Here is an 18548-nt window from a genome sequence, read left to right as displayed (position 1 = left end):
TTCTGAAGTTTGTTTTCCGTAGTTGTTTCCGTCCTTATTTTAAGTTCAACCACGACGTTTTCCCTTACCTTAACTAAGTGGTTTTCTTGCCTGAAGCTAACTGCGGACGTTTACGTGACGTACAAATGACACACGAGAAAACGCTAAATTACGTCCTCGTGACACGCTGAATGTCCGTGTAACGTCGTGGTATTTCTACGACTTCCTGTGAGACGGGTTGGGAGAAGAGATATCAGGATACTAGTCAGTACATTCAATCACTGCTGGTTTCTGTCTGAACATGTAGTAGGATGTAGTACAGTACTGTATTCAAGTACTAATGTGAAGTACTTGAACGTTTCTTGAGTATTTCCATTTCATGCTACTTTATACTTAAATTAATAATATAATATTCTTTTACTCCACTACATTTATTTGACAGCGATAGTTAAATAAGGATTTTACAAACAACACTATAATAAATAATAATAAATAATAAATCCTAAACGCAGACGATCATCAAACGAATCTATAAAACCAGAAAAGTATTAAATCAGAAACATTTCTTGGTGTAAAAACGAAGACGCAGCGTTTTAACTCTCCTCCATTTTTATTCATTTCTTTATGAGACGAGCAAACAGAAACCAACCAGATATCAGTGCCGTCAAAAAGACTTCACCGCAGACTTTAATAAACTTTAAGGCAAAAATATAAACTTCAGAAACATTTTCAGGCGTCAAACAGGAAGTGTGCAAAACATGAGAAGAGCTCAGAAGAGACAGCAGATCTTTACATGGCTGGAATAATAATAATAATAATAATAATAATAATAAGGTTTGAACATAAAAGAGACTGAGGACAGAACAGCTGATTCACCTCAAGATGAAACCGTTAATCCACTTTTTCTTTGTTCAGGTTTTATATGGAAGCCGACGACGGTTTTGTATTTGAACATTTTATAGTTTGTATTTCCACTTTAGAGCACACGTATTAGAAAACATCTGGAAACACCTGCAGGAAGTGATATTTGAGCTGCTGAAGATGACCCATGAAAAATGAATAAATTAAACACGTCTCAGCAGGATTTAGACATTTTAACAGATATCACTAATAAATTAGAGCCTCATGAAGTGAAACATCTTCCACCACCGACAACAAACAACTAACCTGAAATGAATCCAGATGTGTTTCATGTTTTCACTGTAAAGCTGATCAGTAATAATAATTGTCCCGACCTTCCCTTCATGCTCAACAAACCTACAAATGCCTGCAGTGGTTTGTTTCATATAAAAACATTTAAGAACATCACAGAAAGCATTTTAAACATCAGAACAGTTTAACCCATTAGTGCCCACAACTGATATTTTTCAAATGTGACGACATTTTTTAGGATCGGTCGAACCGTTTGGCTGAAAAGTGAGTTTTTCTGATCATACTATATCAGTATTTGGGCAAATGATGGGACAACTGTTATTGCAACAGACTATATTTTTGGAAAAAACAATCATCCCATGTATCCAAATACTGGATATAGTATGATAAGATAATGTCTCTCTCAGAAACTACAAGCAGCACGATCAAGTGTCAAGTATCAGATACTGATCGGTGCATCCCTAAATGATCCCTGGATATCGGTGACAACGGGGCCGATCTATTCGGTTCAATTCTATGTTTACGCCTGATAACACGTGCACATACTACGTCAGCAGCACGCCGGTAGACCGCATAGTTGAGGGAGCTAACAACAAACATGTCATTTTTCATGTGATCTAAACATGTCAAAGTTTTCCTGTTAGATATTTGCCCAGCGTTTGTCAAACTTCAAGACTTTTGACCAATCGGAACAAACGTTGTGGCATTTTTCCTGCTCATATATAATACAGTCTTTGGGCACAAATGGGTTAATTTCTGTTGCATATCCAGTGATTACGACTTAATTTTTGATGCATCACTTCACTATGGAGGACGGAACCTGACAAAATAAAAAATAAATGGATGAATAAATAAATGAATCAATAAATAAATAAATATATCATTAAATGTAGCAAAAATTCATCAATTAATTGAAAAAATGTGATATAAATTGATATTTTTGTTTTAATTTGCCTTTTTATTTATTCACCTTTGTATTAATTCCCTTATCTTTTACTTTTATTCATTTATGTATTTATTTTTAAATCTATTTATTTATTTTTGCATTTGTTTTTATTTATATTTATTTTTAAATCTATTTATTTATTTTTGCATTTATTTTTATTTATGTATTTATTTTTTAAATTTATTTTCAAATCTATTAATTTATTTAATTATTATTATTTATTTCTGCATTTCTCTTTGCATTTCATCCCTCATTTATCTCTGTATTCTTAGAGGGGTGAAATGCAAAGGGAAAATCATGCATAATTAAATAAATAATTACATGCTTAAACACATAAATACATACATTTAAAAATAAATAAAAATAAATGCAAAAATAAATAAATACTTTTAAAAATGTATAAAAAACAATGACATAAATAAATTAAAGTGGAAATAGAACAGAAGACTAAATAAATAAAGGAATCAATACAAAGGTAAATAAATAAAAAAAACTATTTAAACAGAAATATCAATATATGTCACATTTTATCAATTAATTAATGGCTACATTTATTTTCTATATTATTTTCGCTACATTTATTGACATTTATTTATTTAGTAATTTATTTATTTAACCGTTTATGTTTTATTTTGGCAGGTTGCATCCTCCATAGTTCACTGCCGGCATCAAACAGCTCATATTTTATAACAATCACGTTGCATTATTTTTAATATTGTCCCTTTTTTTATACTAAATCACTGTTCAGAAACATAAAAGGCAGAACATCAATAATAAGGCAGAAAGGAAAATCCCTTTTTGTTTTTCTTGTAACACAGAAGAGAAAATAAAAAATGAATTGTGCTCACGAGTCGTTTTCTTTCAGAGAAACGAGTCTAACTCCAGCTGACGGACGCTCATTTTAACTTATATTATTATAAATATAACTTAATGAAAAGCGTCTCATTTTGGGGATTGAACCCTCCAACTGTTCACATATAATCCCGATATACAGCTGCAGCCAGCGGTGCTCATACTGTGTATATATATACACAGACGAATAAACTATCTACAGTCACGTCTCATCACTGCTGTCATTATTTTTACACCCCTGAGGAGTTTTATGACCTGAGAAGCTGCTTTTCCTTTTCGGTTGTGACACTAAATCTACGTAGAAAAATAGAAGTTTCTGTGCTGGGTGAAGAGGAATGTTAGAAGTGAAGGCGAGTCAGACGGCGGTCGACGCCAGCTTCAGTCTGACGCTTTTTAATCTCGTTCAGTTCAGATCAAACTAATAAATCCAGGAAATAAAAGCTTTGTTGAATCGATTCCATAAATCTGTCGACCTACGTCATTTATTTTTTGCTTACTGAGGAAGAAAAATAGATGCTGGACACTGAAATAAAAACTCAAATTATACACCAAGAAGTTCACTGGAGGTTAAACAAAGTCAAGTTTCCATCTCATTAAATTCCCTTAAAACATTTAGACAGTTTCAGACATTTTCAGATCTAGAAGAAAATGAACTAAGATATTATTATTATTATGCAGGTGAGAAAAGACCAAACTGTTTTAGCTCGTGATCCTTTAAATGAAGTAAAGTCAACCAAAGAGAGACGGAGACCTGTAGAGGTCATTTCAAAATAAAGATTAGAGGAACATCTGACGCTTTGCTTTGCGTTTTCCTACGAATGTCCAGCAACACGGGACGCACGTGTCAATTTCTGCTCCAGTCTTTTTCAAAATGAAACTACTTAGTGAAGTTTAGTAAAAGACGGCGGTTTGGGTTCAAATAAGTGTTGAAAGTCTGGTGTTTTTTAGACCCACTCATCCACCCCGACCTCCTCCCTACACGCCGCTCGCCGCTGTTTATACTTCCTGGTTCACGATTACGTGGATTATATACAAACTGATTTCATGCTGACCATCAGGGGGGAAAAAAGTGAACTTCATGTTTATGTACTGTTAATTTAATGTTGCCATTCAATCTCGTGACTATTTCCCGCCCTGCTGTATGACCGGGCTGATATGAGACACTATAATGTAGCTGTTATGATTATTAATGTATTTGTCAACTTAAAATCTGCTGAAAATAATATAAAATATGTCTTCATAAGAAGTTGGGAGTAGTTGAGAAATACTGTAGATTAATAAACGTGAGTTTCAAGTATACATTTTCTTTGTTATCATACTTTTATGTTTATGTTTGTATTTTAGCCCTAGAATTTAACTTCCACTGGCTCAGATTCTCATTTTGCTTTTACCCGTGTCTTTTCTCTTTCTTAAATACATATTTAATGAGCGCTGTTGAAGGGAGCCTGAAGATGTTCATTGCCAACGACTGCTTCGCTGTAACTGTTGTGAACATGATAAATATAGATATATATATCGGTTTATAATTACAGCTACATTATAGTGTTTTATAAACCATTTAAATGTTTACGTACTGATTATAAAATACTAAACGGGGGGTAAAGTAAATAAATGTAATTATTTTACTGTTAATCATCTCGTGACCCACAAACCAAACACTTCAGCTACATCTCAAGATCTAAATCTACATCTTGACTTCTCAGTGATGATCTGTGGATTGTGAATATTTGTCTGTAAATCGTCTTTTAGACAAAGACGTTTAACCTCCAGTTAGATCCATGATGATGGAATAATCAATCATATAAAAAATAATAGTATTAATCTTCACCAGCTGACGGAGATCAACAAACACCGACTACGTTTACATGCACACTACTATTCCTCTTTTATTCTGAATATGACAATATTGTGAATTTGATACGGGTCATTTAAACAATAGGGCTGCCAAAGTTAACGTGATAACGCAAATTTGTTTTAACGCCATTCATTTCTTTAACGCATTGATGCAATTTTATGCGCAGTTTTAAAGCTAGAGTGAAGATACTGGTATCACATGAAACTAGAAAACCTGGTTGAAGGATTGAAAGAGGGAGGCTGCGTTACGGTAATCAGAGTGTGAACGGCTGCATGTAAACAGGAATATCAGTGGAATATTCATTTTCATTAGCCGTGTAAAGAGATCAGTAGGACTATTGTCTTTTTCAGAATACGGACAGAAACCAGAATACGTTGTGCATGTAAACATAGTCGTTGTTCAGTGATCCATCATCATTGGGCATTAAGAGTAACTTGAGTTAATCTGATTGAAGAAGCTCCGTTATGAATGTATTTCTGCTGTTTGGCTCCATGAAGCAGAACTGAGCGGGAAACTCAAGTGTCACTTTTGTTGAGAGAGAGAGACGTAAAACTAAAACATGATGAGTTATGAACTTCAACCACGGCTGTATATGTAGAAAAATACAAAAAGTAAATAAAGTACCGGATTAAAGAGATTTAGTTTTCATGGTTGAGTTTAAAGTTTAGAGAGAAGAACAGATGTTCTCCGGTTATCTCCTCTCCTTTTTAGATCATTCAAACATCTGGTTCCTTATCATTTATCAGAGTTTTTGAACGATCTTGAAACTTTGATTTGTGAGAAACTTTCCAAGAAGGGAATGATCCATTTCTAGACTTTCACAGTCGAGCAGCAGCAGCAGCAGCATTTACCACCGATGAGAGGAAACACCAGTACCTAAGGTGAGCAGTCAGCAGGTAAAACGATATTGTACCACACGATTAAGTGAAAAAAAGTAAAGAGATGAGATTGTAACAACCATCACTGAGTCCAGATGAGCTGCTGATGGCGTCGAAATCAAACGTTCTTAAACCAGAAACAGAAAAAAAGTTCCTGAAGACTCAAACCTGGATCTTAAATCAAAAAGAGAGAAAAAAAAAAAGTTGTGAATATTGTGTCAAACAGCTCGTTGGAAGTTCCTCTTCATCAGTTTGATCATCAGAAGTCTTCACACAGTTTTACCGTCGTTTCACTGAACCGCTGCAGAGATGAAACATCCGTGTTTCCTTCTCAGAAGTTCTGCTGCCGGCGTTTTTTGGCCTCGATGGCGTCGAGGATAGGCTGCCTCTTGGTCTGGTAGCGCTGACGGATCTCCTCGATCTCCTGCTCCATCTGAGGGTCCAGAGAGGCCAGACGCAGTCGCAGCTCCTCCACCGACCACGAGTTCACCTACAAACAGCAAACACCTTTATTCTGACACCGTGTCCTGACTGGATGGGACGCCGCCGAGCGGCAAAATCAGCTTGATTACACTGTTTTCTATTAGAGCGTCCTAACTGGCTGCCAGCGACGCGGCGCTGCAGCGTTTTGGGGCAGAGGAAAACAAGCTACCCGGTGTCAAGAAATGTAACCGCCTCCTCACTAACGGTTAAAACACAAACAGCACAAAAATGACAACTAGTAGCCACCAAACCACCATGTTCTGACATTTTTCTTCAGATTTTTTGGGACATTTTTCAGACTTTATTTTTTTCGTATATATTTCAGACTATAGTTTGTTATCTTAGCCTGTTTCTGAAACTGAACAGTGTGTATAATCTCTACTGTTTCCACCCGGACGACAATAGAGCTACACCAACTGTCGTTTCCCGGCTGAAGAGAGCAGGCTATGCTCGCGACACAGCGCAGTTTGAGCTCATGTTTAAGCTGCGCTCGCCACAGCGTGCAGCGCCCGAAGTTGGGCTTTGCTCGACGCAGCGAAAAGCCGCTGTGGCGCCGCATAAGCCGTTAGAAATAATGTGTTTCAGAGGTCAGTGGTGGTGTTGTATTGTTGTGTATGAAAGGAGATTCAGTGAGTGAGAGGAGGAGAGAGAAATGGAGAGAACTAAGAGATAGAAATACTCAAGCAGGAGCATAAATAAATAAAAACTGATGAATATTATTTTATATCAGAGATTCATAAACCGAGGTCACACCAGAGGGGCGAATTATTCAGTTTTCTTTCCTGGGAGTTAAAGGTCAAATCAAAAGTTTAACATAAAATGCTGTTGCGGTGAACTTATTATTTTGCTATTTTCGCTCTTTAAAAGTCACCAGAATGCAGGAAACTGGGAGGACCCCCATACCCCCACTATGGGATAGAAACCCTCCCCCTCCCCCCCTTTTAAGGTCTCAAGGTTGGACAGTATGTCCGCGGTCCAGCCCAAAAAAAAAGCTGTGCAACATTCAAAGATTGATTTAGAATTTAAAAGTCAACGTTATGAGTGAAGCTTCGACATTTCCAGCTACTCAGTACAGCCTTCCTGGTTTTCATATCATTTACAAATACAGAAAACTCACTGGCTCATAGATCTCGTAGTATCTCAAACCTTAGTAAGGTTGGGACGTATATAACTGGATATGAAGCCAGTTAGCTTCTGTGCTAATGATGTTATTGTCCTGAGCAGCTGGAGGACTCAAAGATCCTTCTGTACCGGGTCCATTAACGGACACTTAGGACAAACTTCCCCGCAACCTAAAAATACCTCCAGCCTGACAGCGATGATCAAGGTGTGTGATAAGTGCATCTATTTCCGTAGCTTTCAGAAGGCTCCATCTATTGATATTTAGTCAATCTCTTTCCCTCTCTGCTGTGGGTCTCAGATGGGGACCTGATGCCTGCTTTAGCCTCCCCCCCATCCACCTCCCCTCCCCCTCTCCCCCGACCCCCCGGGGGGATTCCCCCTCTCAGCTTTTACCAGCAGCACTTCAGCTATTTATTACCCAAAATCAATGGAGCTAAAATAACAGTGGCGTCCACTGGAGAGATAACCGCCGAGAGAGGAGGGACGGTCCTGCAGCTGGACGACACCAGGGTCAACGTGAAACACACACTACTACGCTATCGCTGAGCATTGAATGATTTAGATCTGGAGGCAACATCCACTATTTATTAATGTCACAGACTATGAAGTCAGATCAGTCTCAGTATTAATGAACGCACACACAACCATTCACACATGGATTTTGTGATTGTTATATAAATGAGTCTCCACAAAAATATTTTCAATGCACAAAAAAATATATATTGTTGTATATAGGGGTGGTATTTTGATTATTTTTTAACCGATAACCGACCCACCCTCGTCAAGTGGATTGGTGATGCCTGGTCACGTAATGCCCCCCAAAGTGAAACTTGCTGCAGAGCTGGGCCAAACACGGAAATAGCTCCCCCTCGGTGAGGGAAAGGGAAAAAGAATCGGCAGCGATCTAGTAAATAGTGAAGTGATCCGTTTCATTACTTTGTATTCATGTAATAAATATTAGGAGTGGGGTGGGGGGGAATGGATTCACCTATGTATTGAATTTTATTTTTTAACGATTTTGAAATAGATGTTTTAATACCAGAATCGATACATTTGCTTCTTTTGAGTCCATGTGGAGGTAGAAGGAAGTTACCGCTTTTATTGTTGTAGTCTGAGTAACGTGACGTCATATCCGTTCCGTATCCGTCAACCAAAACAAACCGCAGAAAGTATAAAACGTCGGAGGGTCTGCGAGGATACGACCTGCACCCTCCCATTTTAAATCCAGCGTGGTAAACACTACACATCCAGTAAAGGATGGAAACACTTTGGGTAAAGAGAACGGAGCTGACGGGAGAGCTAGAGACAGCCTTGGAGAAGTTAGAGGAAGTAGACATGTGGGACTACGTCCGGTTTTCAAAATAAGGTGTTAACAAAGGGAACTGTATATACTAAATACATCTATGGAAATAAGATTGATGGATTATATTCACCAGAAGTATAAAACATTACATGTCCCTTATAAATTAAAAAGAAAATATCACTAATCTGTGAGGGAAATGTCTTTATTTCTTGATTTGTGGGTTGCTGGATAAAAAGTGTAATAAATACTTTGTGACAATGACTGATATATTTGACTTCAGGACATCTCTGACTACAGACATGCTGAAAATCAAACATTTTTACTGGATTCATTAAGAGATTTTCTGAAATAAAAGTCTCTAAAAGTGTATGATTCAACTTTTCCCATGGTCTAGTGTTAAAAACGTATCAAAAATCACAATAAATCGCAATATTGAATCACAATACTTAAATATCGCAATACATATTGAATCGGCACCCAAGTATGGTGATAGTATTGAATCAGGAGATAGGTGGATCGTCCCCGCTGTGACAGACACCACCACACACTGCTAGTGAGGATTAAGAGAGATTACTTCAGTCTATACGTTGTGTTTTTAGAAAGATCCTGCTCATTGTGCTTTTAAGACATTAGATCACACGTGGACTCATTGTCTCATGGGAGTTATAGACGGACGTCTCTGAACTATTAAACCGTGACAGAACATGTGACTGGTGATGGGTTCATTAATAGTTGAAGGCGCAGCGAGGGATTTAAACTTCTGTCGGGATCCGTTAGATACGAGTACGAGAGGAAGGACGGAGAGAAGGAGTCAGAGAGGAGACGGGGAAAAAGGACACCAGTTAGGGAAGAATAAAAATAGAGGACAGAATAGAGGCAGATTGGTTGTTCTACGTCTGCTCCTCATGAATAATGGAGGTTAGTGCTTTCCCGCCACATGTTCTATGCTGCGTTATAACACCGGAGAACTGGCTGAAGCATACGCCACAGATAACATGGTAAATATTAGACACGGCAGCTAAATATAAAATATAACATTCAAACATAATCTAAATATGGGGGTGTTATAAAAAAAGTGTTAAACTATGCTACAGCCTTGACCTCTACCTGAGAAAGTATAGAAGTTAATGTTAAATAGTGAAGTATAAACCATAAACTGATGGAAACAGCAGCCAACATGATGCTGTTTTAGATAACTACATAAAAAAACACATCTGGAAGCAAAATACTAAAATAGTAAAGTAGACAGATCTAAAATTAACCACAGTCAGCACGAAGCTGCCACCCAGCTGTCTCCACGTATTAAAGATCCCAGAAGAAATCAGCTTTTTAGCCTCACATTTAAAAGTCTAACGGAACAATAAATCCCGAGTGGATCTGTGTCGTCTAGTGAATCCTATTTGATTTCTCTAAACGCTGCGGTAAAACACGCAGATATCTTCTGTTTCATTAAACTCCTGCTGTCTTTGCACATTCGTTACACGTTACTGAGATGATACTGGTGTATAAATAACGGTAATAAGTGTCTCTCTGCACCAGCGTCACTAAGTAAAAGCTGCTTTTAGGCTCCCGATCAGAAAGAGCTGTTTTGCAGGTTGAAAAAGTAAAGCAAACTGATCTGACTGACTGACGCACTTTTGCTGTGTTTTTTTTTGCAGTTTGCTGCATCTTTTTGGATTGTTGCCAGGTAACCACCGAATGAGTGCTAATGGTTCCTTCAGATGTGGTGGTGTTTGCCGTGTTCACCAGAAGAGTCCGTATGAACGCCCCCTTCTTGTCGTATTCACAACCTCGTAAGTGGAACGTTTCTGATAGCTCACGAGTTGTGACGTGTTTGTTGACGTTGTCAGAAATGGCCGGAGCCATGGAAGTACATTGCATAATAAGTTAATATATTGTAATTTTAGTTGTATATTGTTTTTCTTCATAATTTTATAATATGTCTGAGGAAAATGTTGATATTCCCAACTGCCTCATCTTTTTCCTCTGTCATTATGTCTTTGTATTTCCTGCATTATGTTACCTGCTTGCTAACTTGCTAACTCACCAGTTTCACCTGAAGGCACCATAACGTTAGCCAGGGTTCCTGCACATTTTACATTTCATGATTCCAGACTTTTCCAGACTTCTCTGTGGATTTTTCGGATCACATTGTACTTTGAGACTCGGGAAGGAAGCTGTGACAAGATTTTACACAAAGTTTCCATCCAGCTCTGTTTTCCCATTTGGAATAGTTAACCAACCAGGCTTTGTGTTTGGCATCGTCAAGCCAGCCCTCAGAAAACTTTCATTTACCCGTTGTGTTAATACTACTACTACTACTACTACTACACTACCACTTCTACTACTAATACATATTGCTCATATGGCAGACTGTGTAGATGTAAATGAGCTTTTCTCCCCTCAGACACATGAAGAACTTCCCATTAACTCAGATCTGTTACCTGACTGACTTCACTGTGAGATGATCCTCTGACGGGGTGTGTGTGACGTCTATTAAATCTCACAGTGTGTAGGTGTCACTGCACTGTGTGTGTGTGTGTGTGTGTGTGTGTGTGTGTGTGTGTTCACAGGGAGACAGCAATAGAGATCCAACAGAACAAGAGTGAATATCAGGGTCATCCAGCGGTTACCTGTCACTGTCTGTTAGAGGAACAACTTCACATGAGCACACATCTACTCTAAGTCTCAATGGGTGCATGTAACACACAAACACACAAACACACAAACATACACACACTCAAGCCTTTGTTCTTTTACAGAAGCACACTTAAACAACGACTACATGCTGATCCACGTACAACTCAACATTTCACAGTTCTACTTCACCTACAATAACTGATGGGGGGGGTAGAAAAAAAATGGATTGACCTATATGTCGTGATTTTATATTTGTTTCATTTGAGTCTATGTTGAAGTAGAAGGAAGTTACCGCTTATATTGTTGTAGTCTGAGTAACGTGACGTCATATCTGTTCCGTATCCGTCAACCAAAACAAACCGCAGCGAGCCGAAACCAGAAAATAGAAAACGTTGGTATACGCGTGGATACGACCTGCACCTTCACATGTTAAATCCAGCGTGGTAAACACTACACATCCAGTAAAGGATGGAAACACTTTGGGTTTCACACATTTCAGGAAAAGCAGAGCTAGACATCACGGCTAAAGCTGCATGCTAACTCTGTCACGGACAGAAAACGTTATCGTATAGCGTGGTAACGTGCGGTCGAGCCGGCCGTCACTCTCATCTCCGTGGTCAAATGGGCCAAAGCTACAACTGTAGAGCACCCGTATACTGACATTTATGTTAAATGCATTGAAACGGCCCCGATGGAGCTGACCATGTATAGGAGCTGGATGTATAAAGAGAACGGAGCTGACGGGAGAGCTAGAGACCACCTTGGAGAAGTTAGAGGAAGTATAAATGTGGGACTACGTCCGCTTTTCAAAATAAAGTGTTAAAGGGATTCTTGCTGTGTTAATTTCGAGATTTTCCAAAGTAAAAGTCCTTAGAAGTGTATGATTCAACTTTTTCCCATGGTCTAGTGTTAACAAAAATCACAATAAATCATAATATCAAATCGCAGTACTTAAAAATCACAATACATATCCACACAGCACCAAAGGATCGTGATAGTATTGAATCAGGAGATACAGACGTAGGCAAAGTTGTTGGTAACGTTCCGTTAAAGAGAGAAAAACCCACAATGGTCACTGAAATAACTTGAAACTGACAAAAGTAATAATAAATAAAAATTCACTGAAAATTAACTAATGAAAATCAGATATTGTTTTTGAATTATGGTTCAACAGAATCATTTAAAAAAACAAACTAATGAAACTGGCCTAGACAAAAATGATGGTAACATTAACTTAATATTTTGTTGCACAACCTTTTGAGGCAATCACTGCAATCAAGTGATTTCTGTAACTCTCAATGAGACTTCTGCACCTGTCGACAGGTATGTTGGCCCACTCCTCGTGAGCAAACTGCTCCAGCTGTCTCAGGTTTGAAGGGTGCCTTCTCCAGACTGCATGTTTCAGCTCCTTCCACAGATGTTCAATAGGATTTAGATCAGGGCTCATAGAAGGCCACTTCAGAATAGTCCAATGTTTTGTTCTTAGGCATTCTTGGGTGTTTTTAGCTGTGTTTTGGGTCATTATCGTGTTTGAGGACCCATGACCTGCAACTGAGACCAAGCTTTCTGACACTGGGCAGCACATTTCGCTCCAGAATGCCTTGATAGTCTTGAGATTTCATTGCACCCTGCACAGATTCAAGACACCCTGTGCCAGATGCAACAAAGCAGCCCCATAACATAACCGAGCCTCCTCCATGTTTCACATTAGGTACAGTGTTCTTTTCTTTGGATGCTTCATTTTTGCGTCTGTGAACATAGAGCTGATGTAACTTGCCAAAAAGCTCCAGTTTTGTCTCATCTGTCCAAAGGACATTCTCCCAGAAGCTTTGTGGCTTGTCAATATGCATTTTGGAAAATTCCAGTCTCGCTTTTTTATGATTTGGTGTCCTCCTCGGTTGTCTTCCATTAAGTCCACTTTGGCTCAAACAGTGACGGATGGTGCGATCTGACACTGATGTACCTTGACCTTGGAGTTCACCTCTAATCTCTTTGGAAGTTGTTCTGGGCTCTTTGCTTACCATTCGTATTATCCGTCTCTTCAATATGTCATCAATTTTCCCCTTGCGGCCACGTCCAGGGAGGTTGGCTACAATCCCATGGACCTTAAACTTCTGAATAATATGTGCAGCTGTAGTCACAGGAACATCAAGCTGCTTGGAGATGGTCTTATAGCCTTTACCTTTAACATGAAGGTCTATAATGTTCTTTCTGATCTCCTGAGACAACTCTCTCCTTAGCTTTCTGTGGTCCATGTTCAGTGTGGTACACACCATGATACCAAACAGCACAGTGACTACTTTTCACCCTTTAAATAGGCAGACTGACTGATTACAAGTTTGAAGATACCTGTGATGCTAATTACAGGACACACCTTAGTTTAATATGTCCCTATGGTCACATTATTTTACATCTTTTCTAGGGGTACCATAATTTTTGTCCAGGTCAGTTTCATTAGTTTGTTTTTTAAAATGATTCTGCTGAACCATAATTCAAAAGCAACAGCTGATTTTCATTAGTTCATTTTCAGTAAATTTTTATTTATTATTACTTTTGTCAGTTTCAAGTTATTTCAGTGACCATTGTGGGTTTTTCTCTCTTTAACGGAACGTTACCAACAACTTTGCCTACGTCTGTAGGTGGATCGTCCTGGCTCTACTAACTGCTGGAAATATGTCTGTTCTTTTTAATAATAAAAGCTATCTAGTAACGGTTGCCTTGGTGGTTTATTGTTCCCTTTGAAACAGAAGAGGCTTCAGAGCCCTCTGAATATCTAAAGCTGAACCGGCAGCCGGGCGGTCTGGTAAGAGAAACCACCTCGGATTTAAAGGTCACATATTTAATATTTAATTCCAGCAGCAGCAGCTTAAAGACAAACAGCTTCTGCTCCTCCTCTCACTGTAATGTATTTTCCACAGAGGCATAGTTAGTCAAACTAAAGTAAACAACAATTTATCACTATTGATATCAGCAAAGCTAAAAAACAGAGTGACCAATTTAATGTGAAAAAATAACCTTTAATAATGTGATTTTAATACTGACGCTTTAAATCACTTCAAATTATTTCATATTGCCTTTACATTAAAATTATTGACCGGCCGATACGAGACAGGACCCAAACACACCCTCTGAGGTAGTGTTGCACAGTATACTGATACTAGAATGGTATCGCGATACCCTGCCGTTAAAAACGGTACGTCAATAAGGTTAAGGAAGTGTCCTTCAGAATTATTAATAAATATGAACCTGTCAATCACTACAAGCAGAAATATTAAAAAAAACGACATAAAGACCTTTGCAGATCTGTCATTAATCATATCTTTAAAGACATTATTATGGGAAAATATAGTGTTTGGTTTCTTCAAAACAATATTTTCTTATAATAAATTTGATGTATTTTCTTTTAATCTTTTATTCATAAATATAAATTTAACAATTAATACCTTTTTTGTTGTTTTCTTGAAGGATGTTGAGCAATATGTAAAACCACTTTCTATTTGGACTAAGAAAAAGGCTATTAAGATATTCAATATATGTAGGTTTTAATATTTTTGTTTAATGCGATAAACCTCTGGCTCTTTTGTTATTGTCATGTGAATTATGTTCTTTTGTTTCATAAAGAAAGAAAGCAGAGAGAAGTGGCCAACTGGTGTAAAATAACATGACGCTGTGGATTGTTTTTCCTCCTGTCCTCCATTGACACTCACTCACACACACACACACACACCTTCTTGTAACTCACCACTTCAAGGTCTCCGTCGGCGGGCAGTTTGCGGTTGTCTGCGTTGTTTTCTCCTCTTCCTCCTCCGTCATTGTGGCTGTTGGCCTCCTTCTCTTTCTGCTCAAAGTACTGGAGGAAGGACGGCTTGGCTGGCTGCATCGTCTCGTCTCTCCCTGAAAGACACATAACCAGTATTTACTTTATGACAGCAGACACACGGGAACCTGACTCAGCGATAAGGATGTTTGTAGTTCATGTTAAGACATAAAGAGTTCAGAGGATAATACATAATTTATTATTATTATTATATTACATATTATAGATCTCAGACACACAGTGCCACTGAAGCGTATCGACGCCCTGCTGCTGTCCTTCAGGAGGATGTCGGCTCGGTCGGTGTGTTGGGTTAAATTGAATTCTTCTGGATGAGCTAATTAAAGACTCTCTGTGTTGTCTTTATAATTAGAGCAGGTTTACATAATGTACTTCCTGTCACCTCCTTGTTAAGAAGCTTCGTAAAGGAAAGAATAATGTTCCTCAATCAAACGGTCACATGATGACTCAAGATATGAGAATATTATTTTAAGATGACAAAGTACAGAATAATTCAAACAAACAGTGCCGATAAAAGACTCCTTGGACTTTTTAATGTTTTATTTTTGTCTTGCGTTTGCACTTTTAAACAATTAGTGGATACTCGTTTGACTTCTTTTAATCAGTGTCAAAAATTCTAATTACATCTACTGAGATTTAATGTTGAAATAAATATAAAAAAGTCTTCAAGCAGTTGCTGAGAGCAAACATACCAAAGTCCCCACTTTATTTATATGTCTGCTAAACATATAAACCCTCTGTGACCTATAATAGAGACGTTTTAACCCTTTTTTAGCCGTTTTAGTCCTTTAGAGGGAGAGAGCAGGTCAACAGTAGATGTCACATAGAAGTGGTGTACATCATCTGAAAGCTGGATACCTGAATGAATTATTTAAAATTAATTTTAAAATTGTATAAGGTTTTAGAACATTATGATAGAAGTAAGTGACTTGCCCCCAAACTGCATGTGATTATCATAAAGTGGGCATGTCTGTAAAGGGGAGACTTGTGGGTACCCATAGAACCCATTTTCATTCACATATCTGGAGGTCAGAGGTCAAGGGACCCCTTTGAAAATGGACATGCCAGTTTTTCCTCACTAAAATTTAGCCCAACTTTGGAGCGTTATTTAACCTCCTTAACGACAAGCTAGTATGAAAATGTACCAATGGATTCTTTAGGTTTTCTAGTTTCATGCTACAGCCTCTGAAAGACAGTAGAGTTGGTCGGGATCGTGGTCTCAGGGGGTTAAAGATGAGAGGGAAGCAGCAGTATTTTTCACAAGCAGACTACAATGAAATTTTAGAATCGGTGTTTAAATTAAAGCAGCACCAGTCTGGAAACTTCCTTCAACCAAAAGATCAGGAAGCAAACAGATGTCAGTAAGTGTTTGCTCTGAATCCTCAACAGTAAGATGTTACTGAGCATGAACACACAGAGGACGTCCCTTCCCAGGATCAATGACATGTTGCATTATTAAAGAAGGAACATGATTATCAATATATATCTGAGCTAATCCAATACTATTATTGATCAATACTCGGCCAGCTGCTGACATTTGGGACGTAAAACTCAAGAAGACAATAGAGGCTTCAACATATAAAACATGAAGGACACAGAGGGGACAGACAAAGTTAACAGCTTTATCTGCAGTCTTACTAAATGAATAATAGTGATTAGCAGTTATTCAAAATGTCCTTTCAGCTACTCTTTATAATCAATAACCGTTGTAATGGTGCTACATTTGATTAAATTCACAGAGGTGTTAAATCTACCGTTTGTCCAGTCCAGCTCTCTCTGCAGAAACATTATTCATGATGACACTTTAATTCATTTATTACACTTCACTTCTTTTTATAATCCATTATGATTAAAAGGGGGATTCAAAAATCACAACTCATTTTAAGAAGTGAATCATTACAATGGAGATACAGCTCTCTTTAAATGAAAATGACTCACAGCAGTGGTTCAACTCTAAGAATAAAAACATTACTTTGTGAAATAGAAGCATTTAAAACGGGACAACATCCCAAATATGTTTCAAATAAGGGGACAGCGTACTGTTTTGTTGTGTTTGTATTCTCCTCAGTAAAGGAGTTTAAATGTGTTTCTATGACACACACAGTTAGTAGGGCTCTAACGGTTCGTGTATTCGTGCAGATGGTCCGGGGGTCACGGTCCGGCGCACCCAGCCGCACAATGAATACACGGTGTGTAGATTGATGCACATAATGAAAATAGTTTACCAAAGTTCCCTCAGTCCCCAGCAGGAGGATTGTGTCTGTCTTTGACACTTGGACTACTGTCTGCTCAGAATAAATCAAAACAAACAGATCGTGATGCATTTGTTATTTTTTCGCTGTACCGAACTCACCAAACTGTGACTCCTAACCCGGGGTATGAACCGAACCCCTCGGAGTTAAACAACGTGAGTTTTCAAAGCACGCATGAAGAAGAGTTGCAATCAACACGGCTTCATCACAAAACACCAAACTGCACCAGACAACACGACAAAGAGGTCCAATAAAACAAAGAATAAGGTAAAACGTAATGAGTGGGAGGGTGTACTGTATGTGTGTGAATGTGTTAGTAAAAGTATACCTGCATAGAAAATCAACCACTATAGAGACACAAAGCGAACTTGTCACGCAGCGCGATCACACACAATGTCAATGCAAAGAGGAGAATATACATGAATTCCCGCCGGGCGACGCAAATGGTGCGAATGACGCGTCGCGAACACGCAAAATTTGAGTCATTCGGGTATTCGCCGGAGTTGAAATATTTCAACTGGAGTGAGAAATTTGTGTAACGCTGTGTCTCATTCACATTGAACAACAAGAATCCCCACCAAAAACCCCCCAGAAATCTCACTAAATCTCTGGCGATCAAACGTGACTTTAGTGTAAACAAACATGGCGGAGGACGGGTAGGAAGAATTAGTGATGTTAGTTTTTACTTTGGACTGAAAACTGATGATGGATGGATGGATGAAGTCATGGAGACACGTTAAATAATCAACAAGTTGCTCCTCCATTTCTGAGCTCCATCTCACTACTACTTTATGCTTCATTAGCATAGCATTAGCCGCGGCTCTAAACTCTTGTTTCAGCTTACAGACGTCTCTTTCCCAATGTAAGTCTTTGGGAAAAAGTATTTTTGGGCCCAATGGCATCACTTGACGGACACAGAAGTTGTACTAGCGCCGTTCGACCACTATGAAGATTGGCATCAACGACCGGCGCTCTTCCTGATGGCTTGGTAAATATTGAACATGTTTAATATTTACCATTTGAAATCGGTGCGTCCAGGATGGACTTCTGAGCCGATCGGAGGGTGTGTAAAAACACTCTGAGCATACCTCACACCACAGGAACATCTGGAAAGATCATCTTTAGATCCATAAACAACCAGGGCTTTACTGACCATCGTCAGGAGGAATCAGGACCAGCATCAGCTGGATTCTGGTGTACTGTGAACCCGGGGTTAGTGTGTGGTAAGCAGTTTGGGTCAAATCGTTGCTC

General features: G+C 38.5%; 1 protein-coding gene across 1 annotated transcript in view; it reads right to left on the bottom strand.

Annotated features, from left to right (window-relative positions):
- Positions 1–5320: 5320 nt before the first annotated feature.
- LOC119496595 (serine/threonine-protein kinase 4-like) overlaps positions 5321–18548 on the bottom strand; it is a 39730-nt gene continuing 26502 nt past the window's right edge. Inside the window, exons 10-11 of the mRNA XM_037784007.1 lie at positions 14953–15104; positions 5321–6152 (exon numbers count right to left, since the gene is read on the bottom strand). Of these exons, the coding sequence (XP_037639935.1) occupies positions 5994–6152; positions 14953–15104 (311 nt within the window). The 3' untranslated portion in view covers positions 5321–5993. The remainder of the gene's footprint in view (positions 6153–14952; positions 15105–18548) is intronic.

This window comes from Sebastes umbrosus, chromosome 1 (assembly GCF_015220745.1).
Source record: "Sebastes umbrosus isolate fSebUmb1 chromosome 1, fSebUmb1.pri, whole genome shotgun sequence".
NCBI lineage: Eukaryota > Metazoa > Chordata > Actinopteri > Perciformes > Sebastidae > Sebastes > Sebastes umbrosus.
The sequence above is the reverse complement of the archived record's forward strand: the minus strand, read 5'-3'. Positions and strand labels throughout refer to the sequence as shown.